This window comes from Hyla sarda, chromosome 8 (assembly GCF_029499605.1).
Source record: "Hyla sarda isolate aHylSar1 chromosome 8, aHylSar1.hap1, whole genome shotgun sequence".
Taxonomy (NCBI): domain Eukaryota; kingdom Metazoa; phylum Chordata; class Amphibia; order Anura; family Hylidae; genus Hyla; species Hyla sarda.
Window position 1 is genome coordinate 211369336 of NC_079196.1, and position 27118 is coordinate 211396453.

Here is a 27118-nt window from a genome sequence, read left to right on the forward strand (position 1 = left end):
TAAAAAAACGATATCGGTTGATCCCTAGTTTCGGCACCATGTCCCAACACCTTCCCTTCACGCAGTCATTGGAGTTAATGCATATGAACCTACCGTCACAGTCAAAACGATGTTAGTCTGATGCAGTGTTACCCAACCAGGGTGCCTCCAGCTGTTGCAAAACCACAACTCCCGGCATGATTTGTCACATGTAATGCCAATTAGTTACCACTAGATGGCATCTGAATTCGATTAATAGTGATTTACATTGTTTAAAGCAGTGTTCTTCAAACTGTACACCTCCAGCTGTTGCAAAACTAAAACTGCCAGCATGCCCGGAAAGCCAAAGGCTTGTCCGGGCATGCTGGGTACTGTAGTTTTGCAACAGCTGGAGGCACCCTGGTTGGGAAACACTGCTCTAATGATACATTCCATACCTGCTATTGGTGTCTTTAGTTAAAAAAATATATATATAAAAACAAAACACTTTTATGGGGACACAGAGTGTCAAAGAGGCGTGGCTAGGGGTGTGCTCTGCCCCCGAGCTGCCACGCCTCCCCCCTGTGATGTCACGCCAGCTTCCTCTCTGAATAACACACACAGCTGCACGCGCAGTAAGTTTCCTAACGCAGCAGACTGACCACGCGTGTGCCGCAATGCCCATTCAAGGCGTATGGCCACGCCCCTTTGACACTCTAGGTCCTCATAAAAGAGCACCCACAGCTTATATAAAGGTATAGAATGTATCATTACACTAGAATCTATTTGACTGTGGGAACGGGTTCCTATGCATTAACCGTAACACTTTAAACATACAATTTAGCAGGTTTTACAACTGTTGCAAAACTACAGCTGTTGCAAAACTACAACTCCCAGCATGCCCGGACAGCCGAAGGCTGTCCGGGCATGCTGGGAGTTGTAGTTTTGCAAGAGCCAGAGGCACACTGCTTGGGATACACTGCTTTTACGCAGTTAGTGTTTTGCTGTAAAAATCTGTATGCAGTGAGCGCCCTCTAGTGGTGACTGTGTTTCAGGAAGAAGTTCACTTTTACAGACTTTACATCTTACCCTATAACCTATATCGGGGTCCCACTTCGGCCTGGTGTCTTGTCTACGGCCGGAGGTACATAGCGGTCATTTATGCTTAACATTCGGCCGTTTATACAATGACACACGAGGCTAGAAAAGGCGATACGGTGCAGACGTCGTCCGACAGGCGCAGGAACTGAATTTCGACAAACTGAGGCTGTTGAAGGGGTTGCGTGATCTTTCCCACAGAAACGGCGCCACCCTTGCCTACAGGCTGCGTCTGCCATTGCAGCTTTGCTGTTCGAGCAACTTCTGCAATACCGGACACGGCCCGTGGTCAGAAGAGGCTCTATTTTCGGAAGAAAGCAGCCGTGTTTATTTGAATCTCCTACAACCCCTCTAAAATGAATTCCCGCACGGTGACAACTATCATTGTTCCCTCTAAGAACGCCGCCTTGAATGATATATTGCTAGCTATAGTTTGCTACATGTTTCCATTAAAGGGGTACTCCCGTGGAAAACTTTTTTTTTTTTTTAAATCAACTGGTGCCAGAAAGTGAAACAGATTTGTAAATCACTTCCATTAAAAAAAATCTTAATCCTTCCAGTACTTTTTAGGGGCTGTATACTAAAGAGAAATCCAAAAAAGAAATGCATTTCCTCTGATGTCATGACCACAGTGCTCTCTGCTGACCTCTGCTGTCCATTTTAGGAACTGTCCAGAGCCGCATATGTTTGCTATGAGGCTTTTCTCCTGCTCTGGACAGTTCCTAAAATGGACAGCAGAGGTCAGCAGAGAGCCCTGTGGTTATGAGATTAGAGGAAATGCAAATTTCTTTTTTGGATTTCTCTTTAGTATACAGCCCCTAAAAAGTAGTGGAAGTATTAAGTTTTTTTTTAATAGAAGTAATTTACAAATCTGTTTAACTTTCTGGCGCCAGTTGATTAAAAAAAAAAAAAAAAAGTTTTCCACAGGAGTACCCCTTTAAGCCTGCATAGGACTACAAAGGGTTAATATAACCCCCCCCCAACCCCACAAAAAAAAAAAAAAAAAAAAAAAAAAAAAAAACCCGGGACAGTATGTTACTGTGCTGTATGTCTAGGCCTGGTGGTACGGGTGCCCCCTTGCCCCCTTCCTGTTGCTTGGTATTATGAATGCATCCATGCCATCGCACCTTACATTATACTGCTACTTCTATTATAGAATCCATTATGCTCCAGAGCAGCATTCTCAATCCTGCTGAATGGAAAAGGCAAGACTACTCTATGTAACAAGCGCTATTATAATGCAGGGGACGGTTCTGTATATTTACATACAGAGGCGGCTCTCTAATTAGGCATGTTAGGCAGCCGCCTAAGGCCTCACTCTTGTGGAGGCCTCGTTGCAGCCTAACCCCCCCCCCCCCCCCCTGAACAACATAAAATGAATAGTGATGCATACAAAATGCTATTTATATAGTTCATTTTTACAATCTCTTGCCTCTCTCTCGTGTTCATGGGTGTCAGTGAGGGCCTCATGTTCGAGTTTCGCCCGAAGCCTCGCAAAGTCTAGAGCCGCCTCTGTTTATATAGGTCATTTTATAGGCCAAAACAAGATATTTATAGATTCTGTCCAAAATTGTGAATATTTATTAATTAATTTATTTATTTCATTTTGAATGGGAAAATTCAGTATCATATTCTGACCATCAGGGGGTGCTGTTCTCTAGGGAGAGGCATGGCAGCTCTGGTTTTCAGAATGCAGTCTCTTCACAACCAATCACGTCTCTCTCTTATATCTGGGCGGTAATTGTTTGCTACTTCTCTAATGTATTCCGGACATGGAATAGATTTTGCTGCCCCGAAAACACCAGATCCCAATTTTGCATCCGTCGTAACAATTACATCAGCGAGGTATGTGTCGCATCGGGCATCGGGCCTCAATGACGTCAGTAGCTCCTAGCAATCTGATTGGTTGCCTGGTGACATTATATTGCTTGCTTGGATAGGTCTTTGGATACATTGGTGATTAGCGTAGCTTATTCTGTCCATTAAAGCTTCCAGTCTAAGGGTACGTTCACACGCGCGGATTTTTTTGCGGGTTTTCCGCTGCGTATTTGAAAGTGGGCGGGCTCTTCTCGGCTGTCCGCAGCAGATTTTCCGCGGCAGAAAATCCGCCACAGTCCCTACTGACTTCATTGGGGCTTGCGGCAGATTTTCCGCAGTGTACATTCCGCCGCGGTAAATAGGCTGCGGACAGCCGAGAAGAGCCCGTCCACTTTCAAATACGCAGCGGAAAACCCGCTAAAAAATCCGCGCGTGTGAACGTACCCTAATAGTTTTTTTTTTTCTTTCAGTAAGACTTTTAGGCTAGGTTCAGACTACGGAATCTCCAGGCAGAAAATTTCCGGCCGGAGATTCCGATGTGCTGCCAGCGCCGGCAGAATCAGCCGGCGCTAGGACCGCGCGGACACTGCAGTCTCCAATCGAGCATCGCCTTTCTTCAGGCGGAAATTTCTAAGCGGATTTTCCGCTTCACAAATTCCGCATTGTGTGAATTTGTGAACGGAAACCCATTCACTACACTAGACATTTTAGCAAGCGGAATTTCGGACGGAAATTTTACGACGGAATTTCTGTCGGAAATTCCGTAGTCTGAACCTAGCCTTAAAGTATCTCAGTGAACTGCACCAACTCCTTTGCAATTTCGGGCCATGTAGGACCATTCCTGCCATTTAATAGCAGCATCCTGCCGAGTGCGCCACTTTTTCGGTTACCACCAGTATAGAAAAGCCATTTTAAAATATCCTATTAGAAAACTCTGAGTAAATAGTTGGGGTCATGCTGCTCAGGACCCTCCCCTATCAACCGGAAATGACAGCTACCGTATAAAACAGTGGTCTCCAACCTGCGGACCTCCAGATGTTGCAAAACTACAATTCCCAGCATGCCCGGACAGCCAACGGCTGTCCGGGCATGCTGGGAGTTGTAGTTTTGCAACATCTGGAGGTCCGCAGGTTGAAGACTACTGATATAGGACATCACATCATGAATGCGTGGGCATGGTCGATCCTCCAGAGTCAGTGAAAGCCTATTAAATGGGTTATCCAGGAAAAAACTATTTTTTATATATCAACTGGCTCCAGAAAGTTAAACAGATTTGTAAATTACTTCTATTAAAAAATCTTAATCCTTTCTGTACTTATGAGCTTCTAAAGTTAAGGTTGTTCTTTTCTGTCTAAGTCCTCTCTGATGACACGTGTCTCGGGAAACGCCCAGTTTAGAAGCAAATCCCCATAGCAAACCTCTTCTAAACTGGGCGGTTCCCAAGACAGGTGTCATCAGAGAGCACTTAGACAGAAAAGAACAATCTTAACTTCAGAAGCTCATAAGTACTGAAAGGATTAAGAATTTTTTAATAGAAGTAATTTACAAATCTGTTTAACTTTCTGGAGCCAGTTGATATATATAAATGAAAAAGTTTTTTCCTGGATAACCCCTTTAAAGTCAGTGAGAAATGTGCAATACCTTCTATGACCTGTGAAAGCACTGTGGAGCAATTGAACTCTTCCCACAGATTTCAGCTAGTCAAAGGGGATCCCAACAGCAGTAATATGTTTATGGATAGGGGGAAGGGGGTTGTCGTTATTTTATTATGTTAGGAGCCGTCGCAGGGTTTTATATCCTTATCCCTGTTACAAATGGAATGTTCTCAAAAGCCGAACATTAGTTCTGACTTATAGGGGTACTCCGGTGGAAAACATTTATTATTATTTTTTTAATCAACTGGTGACAGAAAGTTAAACAGATTTGTAAATGACTTCTATTAAAAAAAATAATTGCCCTTCCAGGACTTATTAGCAGCTGTATGCTACAGAGGAAAATCTTTTCTTTTTGAATTTCTTTTTTGTCTTGTCCACAGTGCTCTCTGCTGACACCTGATGCCCGTATCAGAAACCGTCCAGAGCAGGAGAAAATCCCCATAGCAAACCTATGCTGCTCTGGACAGTTCCTGACACGGACAGAGGCGTCAGCAGAGAGCACTGTGGACAAGACAAAAAAGAAATTCAAAAAGAAAAGACTTTCCTCTGTAGCATACAGCTGCTAATAATTACTGGAAGGATAAAGATTTTTTAGATAGAAGTAATTTACAAATCTGTTTAACTTTCTGGCACCAGTTCATTTAAAAAAAAAAAAAAAAGGTTTTCCACCGGAGTACCCCTTTAATACAAAAACCTGAGTGTATGAATAATGATAAAAACTACTTACATTAATATTCTACTTTGTTTGGCCGACTGTAGATAGATCAGATCAGGATATATGAAATGATTCTATATGACGTAAAAGTAGATAAAATTATCTAGTTCCCTTATTTAGAGTCTCTTTCTGTTTAAAGTGAATCTGTCAGAGCTAAGAACAGTGGGCAGCATCTGATAAAGGAGGAGACGCTGAATTCGGGGATATATTGCTTTCTATGGTATGATTTACTATATTGTTTGTAAAAAGCTGTCTTAATGCTGCCCAGTTTGAGCCTGTGAGTCCTTCTTTTCCTTGGGGGTGGAGCAAACAGGACTCACAAGCTTAGAGCAGGCAGCATTTAGACAGCTTTAAATAGGACAATAGCAAATCAAATCATAGAAAACTATATATCCTCAGATTCAGCTTCTTCTCCTTTATTCCATGATGCCCTCAGGAAGTGGTTTGAAAGATTCCCTTTAAGAGGGGTCCGGTTAGACCTTTTAAGTTAGTTGTATTGAACTTCCAGCCCCCTTCATCCTTTTGCTGGTTGCTGTTGTCCAATAATGTGTAGAAGCCTACCTTAGAGGGAACACTTTTTTCATAAAAAAGATAAAAAATTTAAACTAAAACAGGAAAACCATTTTTGAAGTGATCACAAACAAGCAATCAATGTCACAGTACAGAGAGACTGTACATCTAACTACGAGGAGGATTCCGGTAATCACATCTAAAATGTACAGCAGGATACAGTAGTCACTCCATTCTCTGCACTGTCTCAGAACACCTGTTACATCTTCATACAAACATCCGGGGTCCGCGATCTCCATCAGTACGAGGGTGCTTGGTATCCCTTGGGGCTGATGTCTGCGTTCTCGGTGAAAGGAGGACTTTGATAGGTTTCTGTACTTTCAATACCGCTGCCTGTGGGGTAGCCGGGGTATCCCGCGTTAGGTCCAGTGGGGAACTGGTCCGTGGCAAACAGGGACATGTCGGTTCCTAGGCGGAATCTCTGGAAGGCTTTCAGAGCCATAGCAGCCTAGGTGAAAGGGGATGTTAAAGGGTTATTAATGGGTTAAAAAGTAGCAGAGGGTTAACATAAGTCAGTGTCAGCGGATGGGTCAGCAGGTCACATGGGTGAGTAATAAGATGGACATCGTAAGAAAAATTGCTCCAATCTCCTTGGAAAACAATGGTGTTCTGAAAGTAAAGGCGGCCATTTTTAAAATGTTGACTCTTTTTCAAAAAATATCCCGAAACCTGGAATGGTTAATTACCTTTGGCCATTACTGTCTATGTGATTGAGGGTGGTAAGTGGTAGGAAATGTTCCACACAGGTGAATTTATACCTGTGAAGGGGTCTATAGTGATGGGGAAGTCCATGCATGGGGGGGAGGGGGGGGGCACTTCCATTTAAAGGGACACTTCCATTTAATTTATCCATAGGAATTTTACCATAGGAATCTATAGATGCTTATGGGATATGTTGGGGGTTTTGATTAGTGATCCAGGTTGCAGCAGGTAGGTGATCACCACCAGGACTATTATTTTAAAGAGAATCTGTCAGCTCTATATCATGCTCAGCGCTGCGGACATGGGCACAACTAACGTGTTTGCAAAGTTTTAAAACAATGTTTGTCTTATAAGATTGACAATTGTAGAGACCAGGCTGGGCTGCAGCATGCATGCCTCCTACCTCCACCACCCCTTCCTGCTTGGCTTCCAACACTGAGCTCTATACAAAAATCATGCAGGAAGGGGTGGAGGAGGAAGGAGGTATGCATGCTGCAGCCCAGCCTGGTCTCTACAATTTTCAAGCTTATAAGACAGTCATTCTCTTACAACTTTGCAAACAGCCCCATGCTGAAGCTTAGATCGTATTCTACGACTCCTGAGCTTAGAAGGAAAACATGATTTTATAACTTTGCAAACAGCCATCAGCTCTCAGAGCATGATATAGAGCTGGCAGATCCCTTTAAATAAGATGTCCATTTTCAATAAAGGGGTTTAGTCTGGCTGTGTGTAGTGACGGGTCTAAGCACCAGGCATATCGGGCACATTGGCCAATGGAGTGGTAGGTAAATATGCCCTATGCATGGGCCAACTGTGACTGTCTTGTCCAAGGGCCCATATAGGAAGCCAGCCCTGTGTCCAAGGGCCCATATAGGAAGCCAGCCCTGTGTCCAAGGGCCCATATAGGAAGCCAGCCCTGTGTCCAAGGGCCCATATAGGAAGCCAGCCCTGTGTCCAAGGGCCCACATAGGAAGCCAGCCCTATGTCCAAGGGCCCATATAGGAAGCCAGCCCTGTGTCCCTTGGATAGGTCTTATGCAGGTACAGTATGTATAGACATTATCCTAGGAGGCACAATGGTCTAGCCTGCAGTCTGGGACCACCAGTGACTTTCAGGACTACAGAACGACCCAGTCCCTTTGGTACTGCTGAGAGATTTACAGGTACGCAATACTCTCAAGCACACTGCCATTGATTCGAATGGAACTTAGAATGTTTTGTAACAGAAATCTCCGAGCGGTACCAAAGGGGTGAGATCAGTGATGGTCCCAACATTGTGATCTCATATGTATTTTATTTTTTATTTTTTTTATTAAAATTTTTACGAATATGGCTTGGTTAGTCTGGGTTAAGAATGTGAGCCACAGACAACAGGAGACACAGACGGAGCCGGGGGGGGGGGGGATACAAGGAGGGGATCAGGGATTGGAAATAATCCTCTGCTCCTCTTCACCAAAGGCTAAGTGCTTAAAACTGTCCATGGCACATAGTGATAAGTAAGCCTGAAATAGGAAAAACAGGGTTAAATACATTTCCAATTAAGTGGTTGGGAAACACTGCTGTATATATATTTTTACTTTATAGTATACAGCACTAGGTGGCGCTATTATTTTGCCAATGTGCTGACATATTATCTACTCACTACATTGCTATCGTTTTTTGTGATTATTTGTAACCACTTTACGGTGTATAGCAGTGGTCTCCAACCTGCGGACCTCCAGATGTTGCAAAACTACAACTCCCAGCATGCCCGGACAGCCAACGGCTGTCCGGGCATGCTGGGAGTTGTAGTTTTGCAACATCTGGAGGTCCACAGGTTGAAGACCACCGGTGTATAAATAGTATAGCATGGCACTATTATTCTGCCACCGTTTATGTTGACAATTAGTCACTATATGGCACTATTATTATTATTATTATTATTTACTCACTTTATTGTTACATCGCCTTATGGTGTTGTTTAATTGCTTCTTGGTAAATGGTACCGCATGGCGCTATAACTTTATGTGGTGATATTTATCACTTAATGGTTTATGGCACTATACGGCATTATTATTTTGCCAACATATGGTAATGCTATTTACTCACATTTTGGTGATATTTATTGCCTTTATGGCGTATGACACCATACAACACCATTACTCTGACATTGTATGGTGATATTATTTATTAGCTTAAAGGGGTATTCCAGGCAAAACTTTATATATATATATATATATATATATATATATATATATATATATATATATATATATATATATATATATATATATATAATCAACTGGCTCCGGAAAAATAAACAGATTTGTAAATTACTTCTATTCAAAAATCTTAATCCTTCCAATAGTTATTAGCTGCTGAAGTTTTCTGTCTAACTGCTGAATGATGATGTCACGTCCCGGGAGCTGTGCATGATGGGAGAATATCCCCATAGGAACTGCACAGCTCCTGGGACGTGAGTCATCAGAGAGCAGTTAGACAGAAAACAACAACTCAACTTCAGAAGCTAATAACTATTGGAAGGATTAAGGTTTTTTAATAGAAGTAATTTACAAATCTGTTTAACTTTCCGGAGCCAGTTGATATATTAAAAAAAGTTTTGGCCTGGAATACCCCTTTAAGTGTTATATTACCTTACGGTGATGTTGTTTCTAGGGCTGCAATGATTGATCAATATTATCGATAAAAATCGTTGTCGGTCATTAGGGGGGTGTGGCCTAGTAACATAGTAAACCTATTATTCTTAATACTTTCCCTGCCTTTTAGCCCTTTAGTCGGCCCCCAAATCTCTCCTCTGTCTCCCCTTACCCTCCGATGCCTTTCTGAAGATTCTGTTGGCCTGCACCATCTGCGGCCTACCTGCAGTACTGAGACGGAAGCCAGCGCGGCCTCCTTGTCCTCGGCACCACCGGTCACAGGAAGCCTACGGTCCTAAAATGGCCAAAAGCTCCGTTCTCCATCCTCCATACAGTGACAGATCTTCCTGGTGCAGGGAAGACGGCCATTGCTAAAGTCTGTGAACTGCCCCTTCTCCCCTGCCGCAAGGCTCATAGGTTAACTCTTCAGGTGCTGCCCCCTCTTTTTTCCCCCGTTAACCCATCAGTTGCTGTCCCTTTGCTCTTACCCTCTGTTAACCCTTCAGTTGCTGTCCCTTTTATCTTACTCTCTATTGACCCTTTAGTTGCCGTCCCTTCACTCTTACCCACTGTTAACCCTTCAGGGGCTCTTCCTCTCTTTTCCCCCCGTAAACCCTTCACGTGCTGTTCCCCCTCTTTTCCCCATCAACCCTTCAGTTGTTTTCCCTTCGCTCTTACCCTCTGTTAACCCTTCAGCTGCTGTCCCCAATCTTCCACCCCCCATTAACCCTTCAGTTGCTGTCCCTTCGCTCTTACCCTCTGTTAACCCTTCAGGTGCTGTCCCTTTTCTCTTACTCTCTATTAACACTTCACATGCTGTCCCCTCTCTTTTCCCCCTGTTAACCCTTCAGTTGCGTCCCTTCGCTCTTACCAACTGTTAACCCATCATGTGTTGTCCCTTCGCTCTTACCCTCTGTTAACCCATCAGGTGATGTCCATTCTCTCTTACCCCTATTAACCCTTCAGGTGCCATCCCCTCTCTTTCCCCTCATTAACCCTTCAGTTTCTGTCCCTTTGCTCTTACCCTCTATTAACCCTTCAGGTGCTGCCCCCCCCCCCCCCCCCCATTAACTCTTGAGTTGCCATCCCATTCGCTCTTACCCACTGTTAACCCTTCAGGTAACATAGTAACATAGTTCATAAGGTTGAAAAAAGACTGGAGTCCATCAAGTTCAACCTATATCCCTAATGAATCTCAACTGAGTTGATCCAGAGGAAGGCAAAAAACCCTCATACAAGAGCTAAAAATTATTTCCCGACTCCAAATATCAATCATCAGAATAAATCCCTGGATCAACGTTCTGTCCCTATAATTCTAGTATACAGTATACTAGGTGCTGTTCCTTTGCTCTTACCCTCTGTTAACCCTTCAGGAGCTCTTCCCTCTCTTCACAATGCAGTCACCACTTCATTCCGTCCTCCTATTTACCCTTCCCTGGTCCCCTAATTCGGTTTTTTGTTTTCTTATCAGATTAATTGTACCAATAATCGACCAAGTAATAGATTTTACAAATAATTGTTAGTTGCAGCCCTGTTTATTTTTTCTTTACGGCATATGACACTATACAACACCATTACTTCAGCATTGTATGGTGATATTATTTATGGACTAAATTGTTATATCACTTTAATGGGGTCAGTACATGACACTATTATAGCACTATATTTTGGACATCATATGGTAAGATTATTTATTACTATTTTTTTTCACTTTATTCGTTTCACCGTACGATGCTCTTGTTGTGGCACCGATATTACGATGTTATTCCTGTGGTAATCTCCATATCACTCTATCACTGCTTTTTCCCCATAACTTGATCCAGCCCTGACCCTGAAACCTGCATACACCATAAGCCTTAATGACGACGAGACACTCACCCAGGAAATAATGGAGAAGAAGGAGAAGGCAATGGCAGCTCTGGCAGCGTCAGATGCTTGATCTACCTCGGGCAATTTCGGTGTCCTTTGCCATTGGTTAGCCAAGAAGCAGAAGCATACAAACCAGAGAAAGCTCCAGAGGCCTGGACCAAAGAGAGATGAGAGACATAAGTAATGGGGTTATACATTGCAACTGGTTCACAGGAACACTGTAGGCCCGTGGTCTGCAAAACTACAACTCCTGGAGCTCCACAGTTCGGAGACCACCCACCATTATAGGTAAAGCTGTGTAATGCCCTGTGCAGGGCCTGAGGGGGCGGAGCATGACACAACAACCCCACAGAAAACACCAATATCATGCTCCGCCCCCTTGGGCCCTGGGATGTGTCCGGAGTGCTCTTTAAAGTTGGAGACCTTGGGGGAGATCAAAACCTGTCCAGAGGAAAAGTTGCTGAGTTGCCCATAGCAACCAATCAGATTGCTTCTTTCATTTCAAAATGAAAGAAGCGATCTGATTGGTTGCTATGGACAACTCAGCAACTTTAGGCCTCTGAAAAATGAAAGAAGCGATCTGATTGGTTGCTATGGGCAACTCAGCAACTTTAGGCCTCTGAAAAATGAAAGAAGCGATCTGATTGGTTGCTATGGGCAACTCAGCAACTTTAGGCCTCTGAAAATGAAAGAAGCCATCTGATTGGTTGCTATGGGCAACTCAGCAACTTGGAGGGGCAAGCTGTGCATAACTAGCTTGCCCCCTGACTGGTGAGCAGTAAGAGGTTAAGAAATATACAGGCAAGGTTTTTAGCCCCCTCCCCCGCCTGTAAAACTTGCAAATGGCTACAGTGGTATGTCCCATGGGTGGGGGGGGAAGGAGTGCACCAATCAGGGGTTTAATAGTTTCCCGGGCTTTCAGGGGCCCTCCCCTGGGTATTTATAGCTGTGGTGCCTCCCTTCCCCCCTCAATCTGCCCAGGACCCGGAGTTTTGCCCTCCCTCCCTCCCTTTTTGTATCTTTGTTTATTGTAAGTCACAGCTTGGCGGTAAGAAGACGGTGAAAGCGGGGTCAACCCGGGGTAGACCTCCACACAGGACGGTGTGGCAGCACCTCTCGGGTTGGTAAGAAGCCAATCGGTGTCTTTGTTACAGTTAAATTGTTATTTATATAAGTAATTTTATAAATAAAGCTGTGGCCGATCCCCACCCACGGAAAAGTTAAATTGTTGTTGTGTCAGTTATTATTTAAGTATTTATTGTAGTAAGGGGGAGGGGTAGTTATAGCCTGCTAGGAGCTAATTGGGTCTCAGCAGTCTTAGGCTTCTGAAAAATGAAAGAAGCGATCTGATTGGTTGCTATGGGCAACTCAGCAACTTTAGGCCTCTGAAAAATGAAAGAAGCGATCTGATTGGTTGCTATGGGCAACTCTGCAACTTTTCCTCTGCACTGGTTTTGATATATCCCCCACTTTGTGTTAAAATGTCACCCACGCTCACTTCATTTTGTGGTGGCCCAGTACGGGAGTTGTTACCTCGTACCCCTGCTGTCCTGTCAGGCAGCCTCCCTTCAGTGTCCTCTGGGCCCCCTTGCACCCGTTCCCCCATGTACATATGTTTACCATGTATTATACTGTGTAATGTGTGAAGAAAGTGTTGTCACTTTAAGACTGTTTACCATGTGATTTGTCATGTGATTGTTACCCAGGAGGTACCAGTGACCAGGTGACTTAAGGGTGACCAATGGGACCCCCCAGATCCTCCCCCATATAAGCCCTGGGTGGAGCCTCTGCTCTCTCTCTCTTAGTCTTTGCTGAGGTTCAGTCAAGTTGTACCTAAGTGTGTACAGAGTCATAGGAGGCCTCAAGTCCAGTCTACAGCCACAAGCTACAAACCTGCAAGTAAGTACCTGGTGCCACAGTCACAGACTTGTCAGTCAAGTCAAGTCATACTCCTCGAGAAAGCCTACTCATTGGTGAAACGTGTCGGAGACCTGGGGGCGAGTCCAGTATACGTGTGCCTATATTCATGATGCTATTTGCTTTGTTTGTCACGCTCACATTTTCTGTTACAGCGGTCCCTCAACATACGATGGTAATCCGTTCCAAATGGACCATCGTTTGTTGAAACCATCGTATGTTGAGGGATCCGTGCAATGTAAAGTATAGGACAGTGGTCTACAACCTGCGGACCTCCAGATGTTGCAAAACTACAACACCCAGCATGCCCGGACAGCCAACCTCCAGATGTTGCAAAACTACAACACCCAGCATGCCCGGACAGTTTTGCAACATCTGGAGGTACGCAGGTTGAAGACCACTGGTATTGGAGGTTATACTCACGTGTCCCCGCTCATCATCGCTGCCCTGGTTGTCGCCCTCCATCGCTGTCGCCGCGTCCCCGGGGTGTCCCCGACGCTCCGACAAGACCTCTGCTTCCCTGGCATCCTCGCTCTCACGTCGCTCCGCACGCCGCTCCTATTGGATGACGGGACGGCGTGCGCAGCGACGTGATGCCAACGATGGAGAGCGCCAACGATGCAGGGATCCCGAAGAGGATGCGCCGGAGCCCCGAGGACAGGTAAGTGATCGTCAGCGGACCACATGGGGCACCGTAAACGGTTATCCGGTGGCAGCTGAAGCAGTGTGCGCTGCCGGATAGCCGTTTATGCAATGGCCCCGACATACAAAAGCATCGTATGTTGATGCTGCCTCTGAGAGGCCATCGTATGTTGAAATGATCGTATGTCGGGGCCATCGTAGGTCGGGGGGGGGGGTCACTGTACTTTGATTACAGCACTTGCTTTATGTTTATATGTTTCTATGAAATCACTAGTGCCTCGTTTTTACCTTGGTCAGTCAGCACTTTATTCACCATCGCAGCTTCTATGATATATCTATATATATTACTTGTCACACACATTTTGCTACCTTGAACGGGTATCCATTGTGCGGCACTTTCACTATATACCTGGATCTCCCTCCCCCCCCCCCCCCCCATATCCCGCTACACCGATTGTATGTTATACTCTGAGATGAATTCTTTTATATATTGACTATGTATTTTATTCCTTCAATTATGCATATTTTTTAGACTTACGTCCTGTTATTAAATAAAGTTATATATTTTGAATATATCGACTTGCATTTTATTATTTATTATTCATTGGGGCACATAGCGTTACCCCTTGGCATACTGTAGGTATACACAAGTCAAGTCAAAGTCATCTGTCTAGTCAACGTGGCCTGCACTAAATTGTCCACCTCTACTACAAGTCCCAGCAAGCCCTTAAGGTCTCTGAAGTCACTGGTCACCTCCTTGGGCCCTGGCTGAACTGTATAGACTTTACCATCTGTCACTCAGTAAAGCTACTGTTGTCCGTAACTTAGCGTCGGAGTCATTATTGCCCCCCCCCCCCCCCCCGTGCCTAGCCCAGGATCCAGCGGTATACTTTCGGGTGGTATTGAAGATAAACCACGCCCTGGCGTCACGAATACAAGGGGTTAATGCCATCTGCCCCTAGGGTAATTCCATCTGCCCTTTGCATCACACCTCGTTACCACAATTTTTTTTCTTTCTATGCAAAAGGAAGTGCTATTGTATCAAAACCACAGATTTCGTGATAAAAATGTCTATAGAAAGAGGAAGAACTGTAATCTGCACAAACAGAAAAGGGGTTATATATACTTATAATAATATAGTATATATAATATACTACAGGATGAAAATATCATGGCTATAGATATCCTAGTGCAAAATTATTCATACGGCGATGGTCTGCAAAATGTAGCCCTCCAGCTAGCACTACAACTCCCAGCATACTTAGTTTGCATGCTATGTGGTGTGAGTCAAGATTTGACACTCTAAAGCATGGAAAAGTGGTATTATACCCTCTATGTCATTGTCTCCCAATCAGGATGTCTCCAGCTGTTGCAAAACTACAACTCCCAGCATGCCCGGACAGCCAAAGGCTGTCCGGGCATGCTGGGAGTTGTAGTTTTGCAACAGCTGGAGGCACCCTAGTTGGGAAACACAGATCTAAATGATGCAGCTCTTCTTCAGAATACAGTGAGTTTGCTCTCTAGTGCCACCCATAGGAAGTAACATCCCTTGCAGAAGCCTTAACACATGCCTGGGGATTATCAGCCAAGCAACAATCTCTGCCTAAAGGAAAAGCTACCCATCAGTAAACAGCTGTATCTGGGTTCTTGGTTTTTGTCATGGGACTGAGTAATGTTTTTCCTTCAGGAGAGCACCAAATTGGTGAGTGGAGTCTCATAGGCCATGCTGGGAGTTATAGTTTTGCAACAGCTGGAGGCACCCTGCTTGGGAAACACTGCTCTACTTTATGCAGCTATTCTTCAGAATGTAGAGTTCGCTCACTAGTGCCACCTATTGGAAGTAGCCTACCTTGGAAGATTGCTTGACTCTTTAGGAGCCTTAACACATGCCTGGGGATTATTTTGATTGAAAATATCTTTATTAGCAATCAAATGTCAATCATTTATACAATAAATAATACATTCACCATATACAGCACTACAGCACAATATACAGCATAGGTTCCCTACGCTATACATTGTACCACATGCTACACTAACAGTCCTGCATATGTGCCTTCCCCAGGCATGTATGCTGGAGTGTTAGTGTAGCATGTGGTACGATGTATAGCGTAGGGAACCTATGCCGTGTATTGTGCTGTCATGCTATAGCCTAGCCAAAATCTCTTGCAGAAGGAAAAGCTACTCGTCTGTAAATGGCTGTTTCTGCATTTTTGACCCCCCCCCCCCCCCCCCCCCAAAGTTCTGACTGACTGAGAGGGAGGCTTTAGTCATGTGACTAAGTACCAAAGTGGTGTGTGGATTCTTATAGACCATGCAATGCTCCTCTGGGAAAAATATGCAAAGTAGTTCTCCTCAAGAAGAAAGAGAGCTTGCTCTCTGGTGCCACTTATTGGAGGTAGATCTGGAGTGCAGTATAGAAGCCAGGCTTGGTTTACAATCTCCAGTCAGGTTAAAGGGTTACTCTGCTACCCAGCATCTCTAAATCTGGGTTTGGGTTAAACCATTAGTGGAAACAATGCTTAATCACATCATATACCGGGTAAGACATTTTATTTTATGGTAAAACTATTATAAATATATGGCTATTATTATTATTATTATTATAAGGGATGACATAACTAGTCATTCCGTTCCGCTCTATAGGGTTATTGTTGTGCTGGGAAAAGCAAAAGGGCGGGTCAACATAAGGGGAACAGTGCAAACTTAAAGGGGTACTCCGCCACCTAGAACATCTTATCCCTTATCTAAAGGATAGGGGATAAGATGTCTGATCGCGGGTTTCCTGCCGCTGGGATCCCCCCAATCTCCGTGCAGCACTCAGCATTCTAAACAGTACGTTTAGAACACTGGGTTCCCGCGTCGGGACACGTGATGTCACACCACGCCCCCTCCATTCATGTCTATGGGAGGGGGCGTGACGGCCGTCACGCCCCCTCCCATAGACATGAATGGAGGGGGGCGTGGTGTGACGTCTCCCACCGTGGGAACCCAGCAAGTGAATGCTGCACCATTCTTTGGATAGGGTACAAGATGTCTAGGGGCGGAGTACCCCTTTACGCTACATCGGACTGCAGGTAAATCTAAGAGGTTATCCAAATTTATCCCCATGATTGTCTGACCTATAACACACCAGATGTTATAACTATGGCTATTTCTATTTGTGGGGGCATTGTGGCTAAAAATAAAATGATGGGAAGAAAGGCTATGTAAAACAGGCTTCCTCAAACTAGGTGTTTTGGAAACTGACTGGGAATGTATGTCAAACCAGAAACCTCTCACCTTCATGCAGCTGTTTTTAGGTTATTTCTCTTTATCAGCATAGAGCAGGGTGCTGGCTAGTGAGAGGCCTGTCATTATGGGGCTAAAGGGGTAATGTTTCTCCTTGAGGTCAGCGTCATAAAGATGTGGAGACATATAGGCCATTAATGCTTTACTGGGAATTCTGGGAATTTTGCTCCACAACTACAGGCCTTTTCAGGAGACAGCCAGCACCCTCCTCTGTACTGAAGTGGTGCGAGAGCTGCTGTGCATATCCTTCCCAGAATTCCCACTACAGTGTAAATGGCCTATAAGCCTCTCTACATCTTTATGACCCTCTCCTCAAGGAGAACCATTACCCCCTGTATCCCAAAATGACAGGCCCCTCATTAGCCAGCACCCGGCTCTGTTCTGATAATGGGCAAAACCCTCAAAACTGCTGGCTACAGATGGGTATGCTTTCCTTCTGAAGGGATCTCTGGTTTGACATACATTCCCAGTCAGTTTCTAAGAGAGTGTTGCACTGATTTTAAAGGAAAGCTGTTTTACTTATTCTTTTTTTTCTCAGTGGAGTGTGAATAACCTATAAGCTACCACACATCTTATACTAGAGAAACTGTATATTATAAAGTTACCCCTTTTCTCCCTAGAAATGTTTTGGGTAGAACTATAGCGGGGGTCCTGCTACAGTCCAGGGATGGATTACCATTGGAGCACCTAGAGCTTCAGGCCCAGAGCTTCTTCTTAAACAGGGGGGCCCCGATTGGCTGCAACCACAGGGCAACTGGGTTTGCAGAGGATCTGGGACACATGTCCTGGATCCTTGGGCGGGTGCAGCTCTTAACTAAGTGTGCAATATTAGATCCGCCCCAGGTGCCGGGTACTCTAGATATGCCCCTGGCTGGAAGTGCTATGTGGGTGCCGAAGTAGGGATGACTACCCTGTTTCCCCGAAAATAAATCCTACCCCGAAAGTAAGCCCTAGCAGGATTATCAGGGTGGGCTGCAATATAAGCCCTACCCCGAAAATAAGACCTAGGCCAGGGGTAATCAACTGGCAGACCGCGGTCCAGACCCGGACCGCGGCCACCAGTAATGCCTGCAGACTTCCCAAACCCCCCCCCCCTTGTCTGGTCCCGCGGCAAGTTACCGTAATTGAACCGGGGCAGGGATGATGTTGCTTTAAAACGTCCGCGCGTATGCACGGCCGACGTCACGGACGTGTCCCTGCCCCCGGCTGCTAAGCAACAGAAGATCCCGCCGCCGCCAAGAGCTGCAGCTTCTGTACAGTACAAGTTACGGACGCTACACTGTAGGAGTGTGGAGGACGTCGGGGAAGGGGAGGATGGGGGGCTGCAGGAGTATGGAGGATGGGGGGCTGTAGCAGTGTGGAAGATGGGGGGGGGGGTGTGGCATCCTCCCGCAGCCCCCCATCCTCCACACTGCTACAGCCCCCCATCCTCCACATTGCTTCAGCCCCCCATCCTCCACACTGCTACAGCCCCCCATCCTCCACATTGCTTCAGCCCCCCATCCTCCACATTGCTTCAGCCCCCCATTCTCCACATTGCTTCAGCCCCCCATCCTTCACACTGCTACAGCTAAATAAATAAGCCCTACCCTGAAAATAAGCCCTAGTGTGTTTTTTGTGACTAAAATTAATATAAGACCCGGTCTTATTTTCGGAGACACACGGTACATTCCTCCAATGTAAAGTGCCAGTTATAGAATCCTGTACAAGATCTTTAGACTACAACTTTAGTGCCCACCACCACAATGCCCAAAACAACAGAGGCCTAGGTCCCACAATACTTCCCTACAATGGTGCAGAGGTACTAACCTGAGAACCCCATATCCAGAATGACCGCTCTTTTCCTGTCCTTGACGCTGCTGATTTGAGGGAAATTAATGTCCAGAATAATGAAGAATACGCAGGCGAAAAAGGCGATGATCCCGACAGAGATGGCGTAGTTACAAGCGTCCTCATTTCGGTTGTAGATACAGTGCAACTCCGGGCTATCAATGTTTATATACCCTTCATTTATTATGGAGCCGAAGACCACCACGGAGAATACCTGAAATGGGAACAATGTTTGGTTATTAGAAGCTGTCACATCTACTGTTCAAAGCTATATCTACTCATGGAGATCCCCCTATAACAGCAGTCTTGCAGTGTAGTCTGGAGATCCCCCTATAACAGCAGTCTTGCAGTGTAGTCTGGAGATCCCCCTATAACAGCAGTCTTGCAGTGTAGTCTGGAGATCCCCCTATAACAGAAGTCTGGCAGTGTAGTCTGGAGATCCCCCTATAACAGCAGTCTTGCAGTGTAGTCTGGAGATCCCCCTATAACAGCAGTCTTGCAGTGTAGTCTGGAGATCCCCCTATAACAGAAGTCTGGCTGTGTAGTCTGGAGATCCCCCTATAACAGAAGTCTGGCTGTGTAGTCTGGAGATCCCCCTATAACAGAAGTCTGGCTGTGTAGTCTGGAGATCCCCCTATAACAGAAGTCTGGCTGTGTAGTCTGGAGCTCGCTCCCCCCCCCCCCTATAACAGCGGTCTGGCAGTGTAGTCTGGAGCTCCCTCTATAACAGCAGTCTGGCTGTGTAGTCTGGAGTGTCCCCTATAACAGTAGCCTGGCTGTGTAGTCTGGAGCGCCCCCTATAATCGCAGTCTGGTTGTGTAGTCTGGAGCTTCTACTATAACAGCAGTCTAGCCATGTACTCTGGAGCGCCCATATAACATTAGCCAGACTGTGTGGCCTGGAGCTCCCCTACAACAGCATTTGGGCTGTGTGGTCTGGAGCTCCCCCTATAGCCGATGTCTGGCTGTGTAGTCTGGAGCTTCTCCTTTAACAGCAGTCTGGATGTGTAGTCTGGTCGTGTAGTGTGGAGCTCCCCCCATAACAGCAGTCTGAATCTCTCCCTTTAACAGTAGTCTGGCTGGGTAGTCTGGATCTCCCCTATAACAGCATTGTGGCTATGTATTCCGGAGCACCCCCTATGACAGTGGTCTGGCTGTGTAGGTCAAAATGATCACAAAAACGGTGAGCAATAGTCCCAGAACCACACGGGGGGGGGGGGGGGGGGGGTTCTTAGTGAATAACCTGCAGAGAGCTGAGACCAAAGTGACAAAGGCTACCATGAGTAACACACTACACTGCCAGGGACTCAAATCATGCATTGCCAGACATGTCCCCCTACTTAAGCCAGTACATGTCCGGGCCTGTCTGAAGTTTGCTAGAGAGCATTTGGATGATCCAGAAGAGGATTGGGAGAATGTGATATGGTCCGATGAAACCAAAGCAGAACTTTTTGGTAAAAACTCAACTGGTTGTGTTTGGAGGAGAAAGAATGCTGAGTTGCATCCAAAGAACAACATACCTACTGTGAAGCATGGGGGTGTAAACATCATGCTTTGGGGCTGTTTATCAGCAAAGGGAACAGGATGATTGACACATGTAAAGGAAAGAATGAGGCCATGTATCGTGAAATTTTGAGTGAAAACCTCCTTCCATCAACAAGGTCATTGAAGATGAAACTTGGCTGATCCCAAACACACCACCCGGGCAACGAAGGAGTGGCTTCGTAAGAAGCATTTCAAGGTCCTGGAGTGGCCTAGCCAGTCTCCAGATCTCAACCAGATAGAAAACCTTTGAAGGGAGTAGAAAGTTCGTGTTGCCCAGTGACAGCCCCAAAACATCACTGCTCTAGAGGAGATCTGCATGGAGGAATGGGCCAAAATACCAGCAACAGTGTGTGAAAACCTTGTGAAGACTTACAGAAAACGTTTGACCTCTGTCATTGCCAACAAAGGGGATATAACAAAGTATTGGGATGAACTTTTGTTATTGACCAAATACTTATTTTCCACCATAATTTGCAAATAAATTCTTTAAAAATCAGACAATGTGATTTTATGGATTTTTTTCTCATACTGTCTCTCATAGTTGAGGTTATAACCTATGATGAAAATTACAGCCTCTCATCTTTTTCAGTGGGAGAACTTGCACAATTGGTGGCTGATTAAATACTTTTTCCCCCACTGTACAGAGTAGAGTTCCCCTTTGTCATATACCACTGATGTTTAGAGTTTGCATTCTACCGTGACCACACAGGGAATTTACAAGCCACAATCTGAGGGGGATTTCTATACTGACTGTTATGCAATATATAGTCACAATTAATTACCAGGACCCCTGCAGGGAAAATAAGATATCCATTACCACAGTGAGCACCCTACACCCCACCATGGGTGACTATGAACAGACGCCATCTTTTCTCTTCAGTGCCTCACATTCTCAGATGGCTGACTAAGCGTGAAAGTCTCTTTAGTGTGCACTATATTTATCTCACCGACTTCTCACCTCCGCAGTCTCACTTTCTGTGTCTGACGAAAATATTCATCAATTATCACCAATGTGTAAATACTCGCACAGCCGGAAACTGACGCTCCACCCGCTATGAATCATGCTAAGTTTTGATTTTTCTTTTCTTTTAACCCTTAAAACTGTGTTTTTCAACCAGGGTGCCTCCAGCTGTTGTAAACTAAAACTCCCAGCATGCAACAGCTGGAGGCACCCTGGTTGGGAAACACCGCCTTAAAGTGTAGAGGTCCTCTATAATTGAATTGACTATTTTTTATTTTAGAAATTGTTCCGAAATATGTCTCAAAGTCATCTTTTTTTTACCAACAAAAATTATTCATGTTGGAGTCCCCCTTTACTGGTCATGTTCAGATTTATATCCAAACACATGGTATATAAGCAAACGGATTGTGTGATTGCACATGACCAGGGAAGCACATGACCAGGGATTCTTCTCCAACTGGGACTTTAAAGGGGTACTCCGCCCCCCCCCCCCCTCCCAGACATCTTATCTCCTATCTAAAGGGGGGGGGGGGGGGATCCGACCACTGGGACCCCCTCGTGCTCTCCGGGCCGGCACCATGGGGGTCTGAAAACGGAAGCCTAGTGTTTCCGTGTTCGCGACATCACACCACACCCCTTCCATTCACGTCTATCATGGAAGGCTACGGAACTTTCCAGGCAGAGATTCCGTGTGAGGAATGAATAGGTGCCTTGACTGCGGGGACATGCGCCGTCCCCATTGATCACAATGCAGTTCCGGGGGCGGAATTCCACAGAAAGAATTGGAATTCTCGCCGCTGATATTCTGCAGTGTGCACAGTGTTGCAGAAGACAATGTAAGGTTACTGCACCGGGACCCTTAGAGTCTGCCCATGCTTATCACTGAAGACCGCCCCCCGCTTAAAGCAAATCTGTCACATACAAATTTGCTACTAAACTGGTGACACTATTTAATAGATCATAATAAAAGTATACATGCCATACCATTATAACTAGCGTCTGAGTCTTTATTTAGCTAAACAATGCCATTTAATGGGCTATCCCAAGTGTCACAGAGGCGTGGCCTTGACTGGACGGAAAACATGCGCATGCGCCATCGCATCACATGAGCTACTGAAGCTTCTGCCTTAATGGTAACACCACAATAAGCTGTAAAAGGGCAGGGATACATGGCACAGAGGGCGCTGCAACTCTAGGCCACACTCATGTCCCACTTGGACGGCCCGTTAAATATGGTTTTGTAGCGAAATGAAGACTTGGACGCTACTTACAATGGTTTGCCCAGCATACTTCTATTATGATCTACTGAATAGTGCCGCCATTCAGTATGCGACAGATCCCTTTTAATGCTTTACAGGGAAACACTTCTTAAAGAAGAAGCCCAGTGGTAAAAAAGGTATCCGCAGGATAGGGGATAAATGTCTGATCACAGGAGTCCGACAGCCGGGACCCCCCCGTACAAGGCCCTGACTGAGCTACTGTGTGTGAAATTTCGCACACAGCCAGAGGCGCAACTTGTAGCTTCCGGGCCACGATGCTAAATCTGCAACAGGGCCCCATGTGCCAATTATAACACTGGTCTCCTATGGGGCAGATGTGCTTTGGGGCCCCCTTGGGCACCAGGGCCCAGGTGCGACTGCAACCTCTGCACCTCTTATAGCTACACCCCTGCACACAGCAGGTCAGCAAGTCCAAACACCCCCCCCCCCCCTTTTAATCATCTCTATGGAGTGTTCCTGTGCCTCCGCCTCTCCCATAGAGATGAATGGAGTGGGCCTGTTTCAACCAGCTGACGTGCTGGGTCCAAAAAACGCTTTAACAGAGCAGAGACTAGGCCCCGTACGGGAGCTTGTGGGGGGTCCCAGCGGTCGGACCCCCCCCCCCCCCCCCCCCCCCGCAATAGGATAAGGAATACATTTCATAACACTGGACATCTTCTTTAAAGGGGTTATCCAGAAAAAAAACTGGCTCCAAAAAGTTAAATAGATTTGTAAATTACAATGTAGGAGAGAAAATGGAAAATCAATCGGCACTCACCGGTCTTCTTCAGCAATAAGTTTCTTTAATGTAAAATACTCACATACAAAAAGGCAATTGGGGAGAGGGATCGACAGGGGGGGGTATTAACCTCCGGCGACAGAATCTGTTTCACTAGTTAGACGAGCTTCATCTGGCCGATCCCTCTCCCCAATTGCCTTTTTGTATGTGAGTATTTTACATTAAAGAAACTTATTGCTGAAGAAGACCGGTGAGTGCCGATTGATTTTCCATTTCTCTCCTACATTGGAATATTGTACTTTCACGTATCAGTCAGAGCACCCCTACCTTCTCAAAAGACTGTTTTCCTGAGTCTTATATCCTGGTCCACCATATCCAGTTGGTCAGCCGAAGCAGTGCCGGACACATTCTCCTTTTAGATTTGTAAATCACTTCTATTAAAAAATCTTAATCTTTTCAGTACTTATGAGCTGCTGAAGTTGACTTGTTCTTTTCTAAGTGCTCTCTGAAGACAGCTGTCTCGGGAACTGTCCAGAGTACAAGCAAATCCCCATAGCAAACCTCTTCTACTCTGTGCAGTTCCCAAGACAAGCAGAGATGTCAGCAGAGAGCACTGTTGCCAGACAGAAAACAAACAACTCAACTTCAGCAGCTGATAATTATTGGAAGGATTAAGATTTTTTTAATAGAAGTCATTTACAAATCTGTTTAACTTTCTAGAGTCAGTGGATATAAAAAAAAGTTTTTTCCTGGATAACCCCTTTAAAGTCTATTTCCTATTGACCCGGCTTTGTTGGAATTATCTTCTTGAAGTCCGGAAGTTTTATTTTTTTCATTTTAGGCATGAACTTCTGACAGTACATGACTAGTCCCGAAATATTGCTAGAAAAAAATGTATAGTATGTAACCGATCCTCCATAGCATCGGATTTTACACTCTGGCGACAATGAAAGAACATCCCTGTCTATAGCGAATATAAGCTATGCGTGAAATAAGCAGCTCCTCACATTCCTGCTTCTCAATAAACCCTACAAAAAAATCACTGACAACCTAAAATAGTGTTTCCCAAGCAGGGTGCCTCCAGTTGTTGCAAAACTACAACTCCCAGCAGGCCCGGACAGCCGTTGGCTGTCCGGGCATGCTGGGAGTTGTAGTTTTGCACCAGCTGGAGGCACCCTGCCTGGGAAACACTGACCTAAGAGGATTGTGTCAGCTCTATATCATGCTCTAGCACTGCAGACAGGGAGATAAAACAAATGATACCTGTCTCTTAGCTAATGGCTGTTTAAAGTTCTAAAATTATGTTTTACTTCTAAGTTCAAGAGTTGTTAAGGTTGTAATGAGCTGCGGCATGCATGACTCCTCTCTCCACCACCCCTCCCTGCCCTGCATGATTCATATACAAGGCTCAATGCTTGAAGCCAAACAAGGAGGAGTGGGTGAGGGAGGAAGGAAGCGAGCATCCAGCTCAGCCAGGCCTCGGGCTTAGAAGTAAAACATGATTTTAAAACTTTGCAAACAACTAAGAGACATCATTTGTTTTATCTCAGTTATCTGCTCCTGTCTATTATGATGACCATGATATAGAGTTGTCGGATTCCCTTCAAGGCAGCGGTCTCGAACCTGTCCTTCTTCATCTGTTGCAAAACTACAACCCCCCAATATCCCCTGACAACCCAAGGCTGCAAAGGCTAAAATCCCACTGACCAGGTCCAGCTTACACAGCTGACTTGTTTGTTTCAATGTATCAGTGCATAGAGAATACGCCACAAGCGGAATGCAACAGCAGTGCGATTCTTTTTCCTGTGCCGGACTCCAGGTTGGTGGCACTTACCTACTGCATTGTAAAAGGGAATCTGCTAAAAGCCACATACACAGCTTGGATAGCACTAGGGTATAAAAGCAAACTGTAGCTGATAGTGGTTGCCGAACTTATTAAAATCAAATTTTTATTTCTCAGCCAAGTGTCAAGGAGGCGGGGCCAAGCTGCTCAAGTGCCACTGCCTGGCTTTTCTCCTCAATCATTCTCATCTACTTGCCTCCCCCCTGAGCTCTGTACATCAGTTAAAAAGGGCTCAGGGGGGAAGGTGAGCAAGGAGACCTACCAGGCCCCGCCTCCTTGACACTTGACAGATTTCGCAACCACCATTATTCCTAGGGCCATGCCATTTCTACATTCATCTGCTAAAATGTTTTGTGCTGCTGTGAATATTCTGGATTATGTTAGGAAAGCTGTTTTTAAACATTATGCCTCTAGCTGTTGCAAAACTACAACTCCTAGCATGCCCGGAAAGCTTTTGCCCGTTTGGGCATTCTGAGAGTTGTAGTTTTGCAACAGATACTACATTGTCCGTTGTCAGACAGTGAATTGTTCATGTTCTGCCTTTTAGTTTCCGGCTGGAAATCAGCCAAATATCCAATTTGCATATTTAATTTTATGCTTATGTCTCAGCTTTCGGTAATTGAAGATGGCCTACAGCTCTATGTATGCAAAATAAATATTAGAACTTGGGAATTACAATTTTACCAAGTGGCGGACTATCACGCGATGATCGAAGCGCAAATATAAAAAATGTAATTAAATAAAAAAATATATATAAATGATAAAACAAATCATAGTCATAGAAGCAACTAAATGAGAGACGACAGTGATAAAAACTATATTATATATGGGTGTCTGTATTCATCTTAATATCTACTCATAATTGTTATCCTGCAATAGCCCAAATGCTCCCTATTAGGGGTGCAGCTTCGTGTAAAAAGGATATCCCTGACATCTGCATCTTCTTAAAGGGGTGGAGCTTTTTGGAGGAGGGATGAGCCTAACGCCTGGTCTCTCTAGAAGAGGTTTGATTTTAAAAGGATTAATCTCATCCCCATATTTGGGTATAAAAATTGCATTGTACCACACTGTTAAAAGGGGTGAAAAAGCTTAAAATATTTGTTGCTGTGTAGCAGATGAATGATACCTTGGTCACATTGCTCTCCTAGCCAAAGGTTGTGGGAGAACTCCCTAGTCCAGCCTCCCTATCCCAGGAGAAGGGGTAGGCTCAAAACGTGATAGTTAGTAGTCTGGCTCAGGCCAGCAAAGTGTAAGCCACACCTATCCCTGTTATTGTTAGGTCTATATACACCTAGGCCATCTTCCCTAGGTAAAATCCTGTCCACAATCTAGTCACTGTTCCTGTCCACGCTGTGAGGATAAAGTTCTCAAGTTCTTCATCTCCGAGAAAGAGTTCTAGGTCTTTGTCAGAGAGAATATTAAGGCTAAACAAGATTCTCTCTTCAACACACTAATCTCTTCAGTGACCTACTGTCGGAATTAGTGCTGGATGGCTGCCATGTCATCAAAAGTAGTCAAGTTTTGTTAGGGTGCATTCACACCACGTTTTGTACATACGGGTGCCGGAACCCGTACCCTGGCCGGACCAGCCCGTGACTCCATTTACTTTAACGACCCGACCGGAGTGAAACGGTGACACCGGTCGGCTCAGTTTTGACCTGTATGCGGTTTTGGACCAGACCTAAAACCGTAGTAAACTACGGTTTTAGGTCCGGTCAGAACAGAGGACTTAATGTGGATTTAAGCTTCTCATCCCATTATCAAAATTTCCTATAACCTTTGCTAAACTGTCTTCCCTCTCCCTGCTCTAACACCATTACACCCCTGCTCCCCCTCCCCTGTCTAAGTCTTATCTTCAGTCTATGGTTCTGTAGTAATATTGTCCTTTCTCCTCTGTCCAGTGTAACCACCATTCTCACCTCTGCTCCCCCCCCCCTCCTCATCCTTATCTGTATCTATCGTCCTATACCTATACAATTTATGGCCCAACTTAATGTCCATTCTCCACATATGTTCTTTTAACCCCTGCATATTTTGTGAGATAGAACCTGTGTTTTCTCCTTGTGAGCTCA

The 27118-nt window shown here is 45.2% G+C and overlaps 1 protein-coding gene across 1 annotated transcript in view; it reads right to left on the minus strand.

Moving 5' to 3' along the window:
- Positions 1–5148: 5148 nt before the first annotated feature.
- Positions 5149–27118, minus strand: part of SYNGR3 (synaptogyrin 3) — a 62045-nt gene continuing 40075 nt past the window's right edge. Inside the window, exons 2-4 of the mRNA XM_056533975.1 lie at positions 18680–18914; positions 11030–11172; positions 5149–6262 (exon numbers count right to left, since the gene is read on the minus strand). Coding sequence (XP_056389950.1) covers positions 6053–6262; positions 11030–11172; positions 18680–18914 — 588 coding nt within the window. The 3' untranslated portion in view covers positions 5149–6052. The remainder of the gene's footprint in view (positions 6263–11029; positions 11173–18679; positions 18915–27118) is intronic.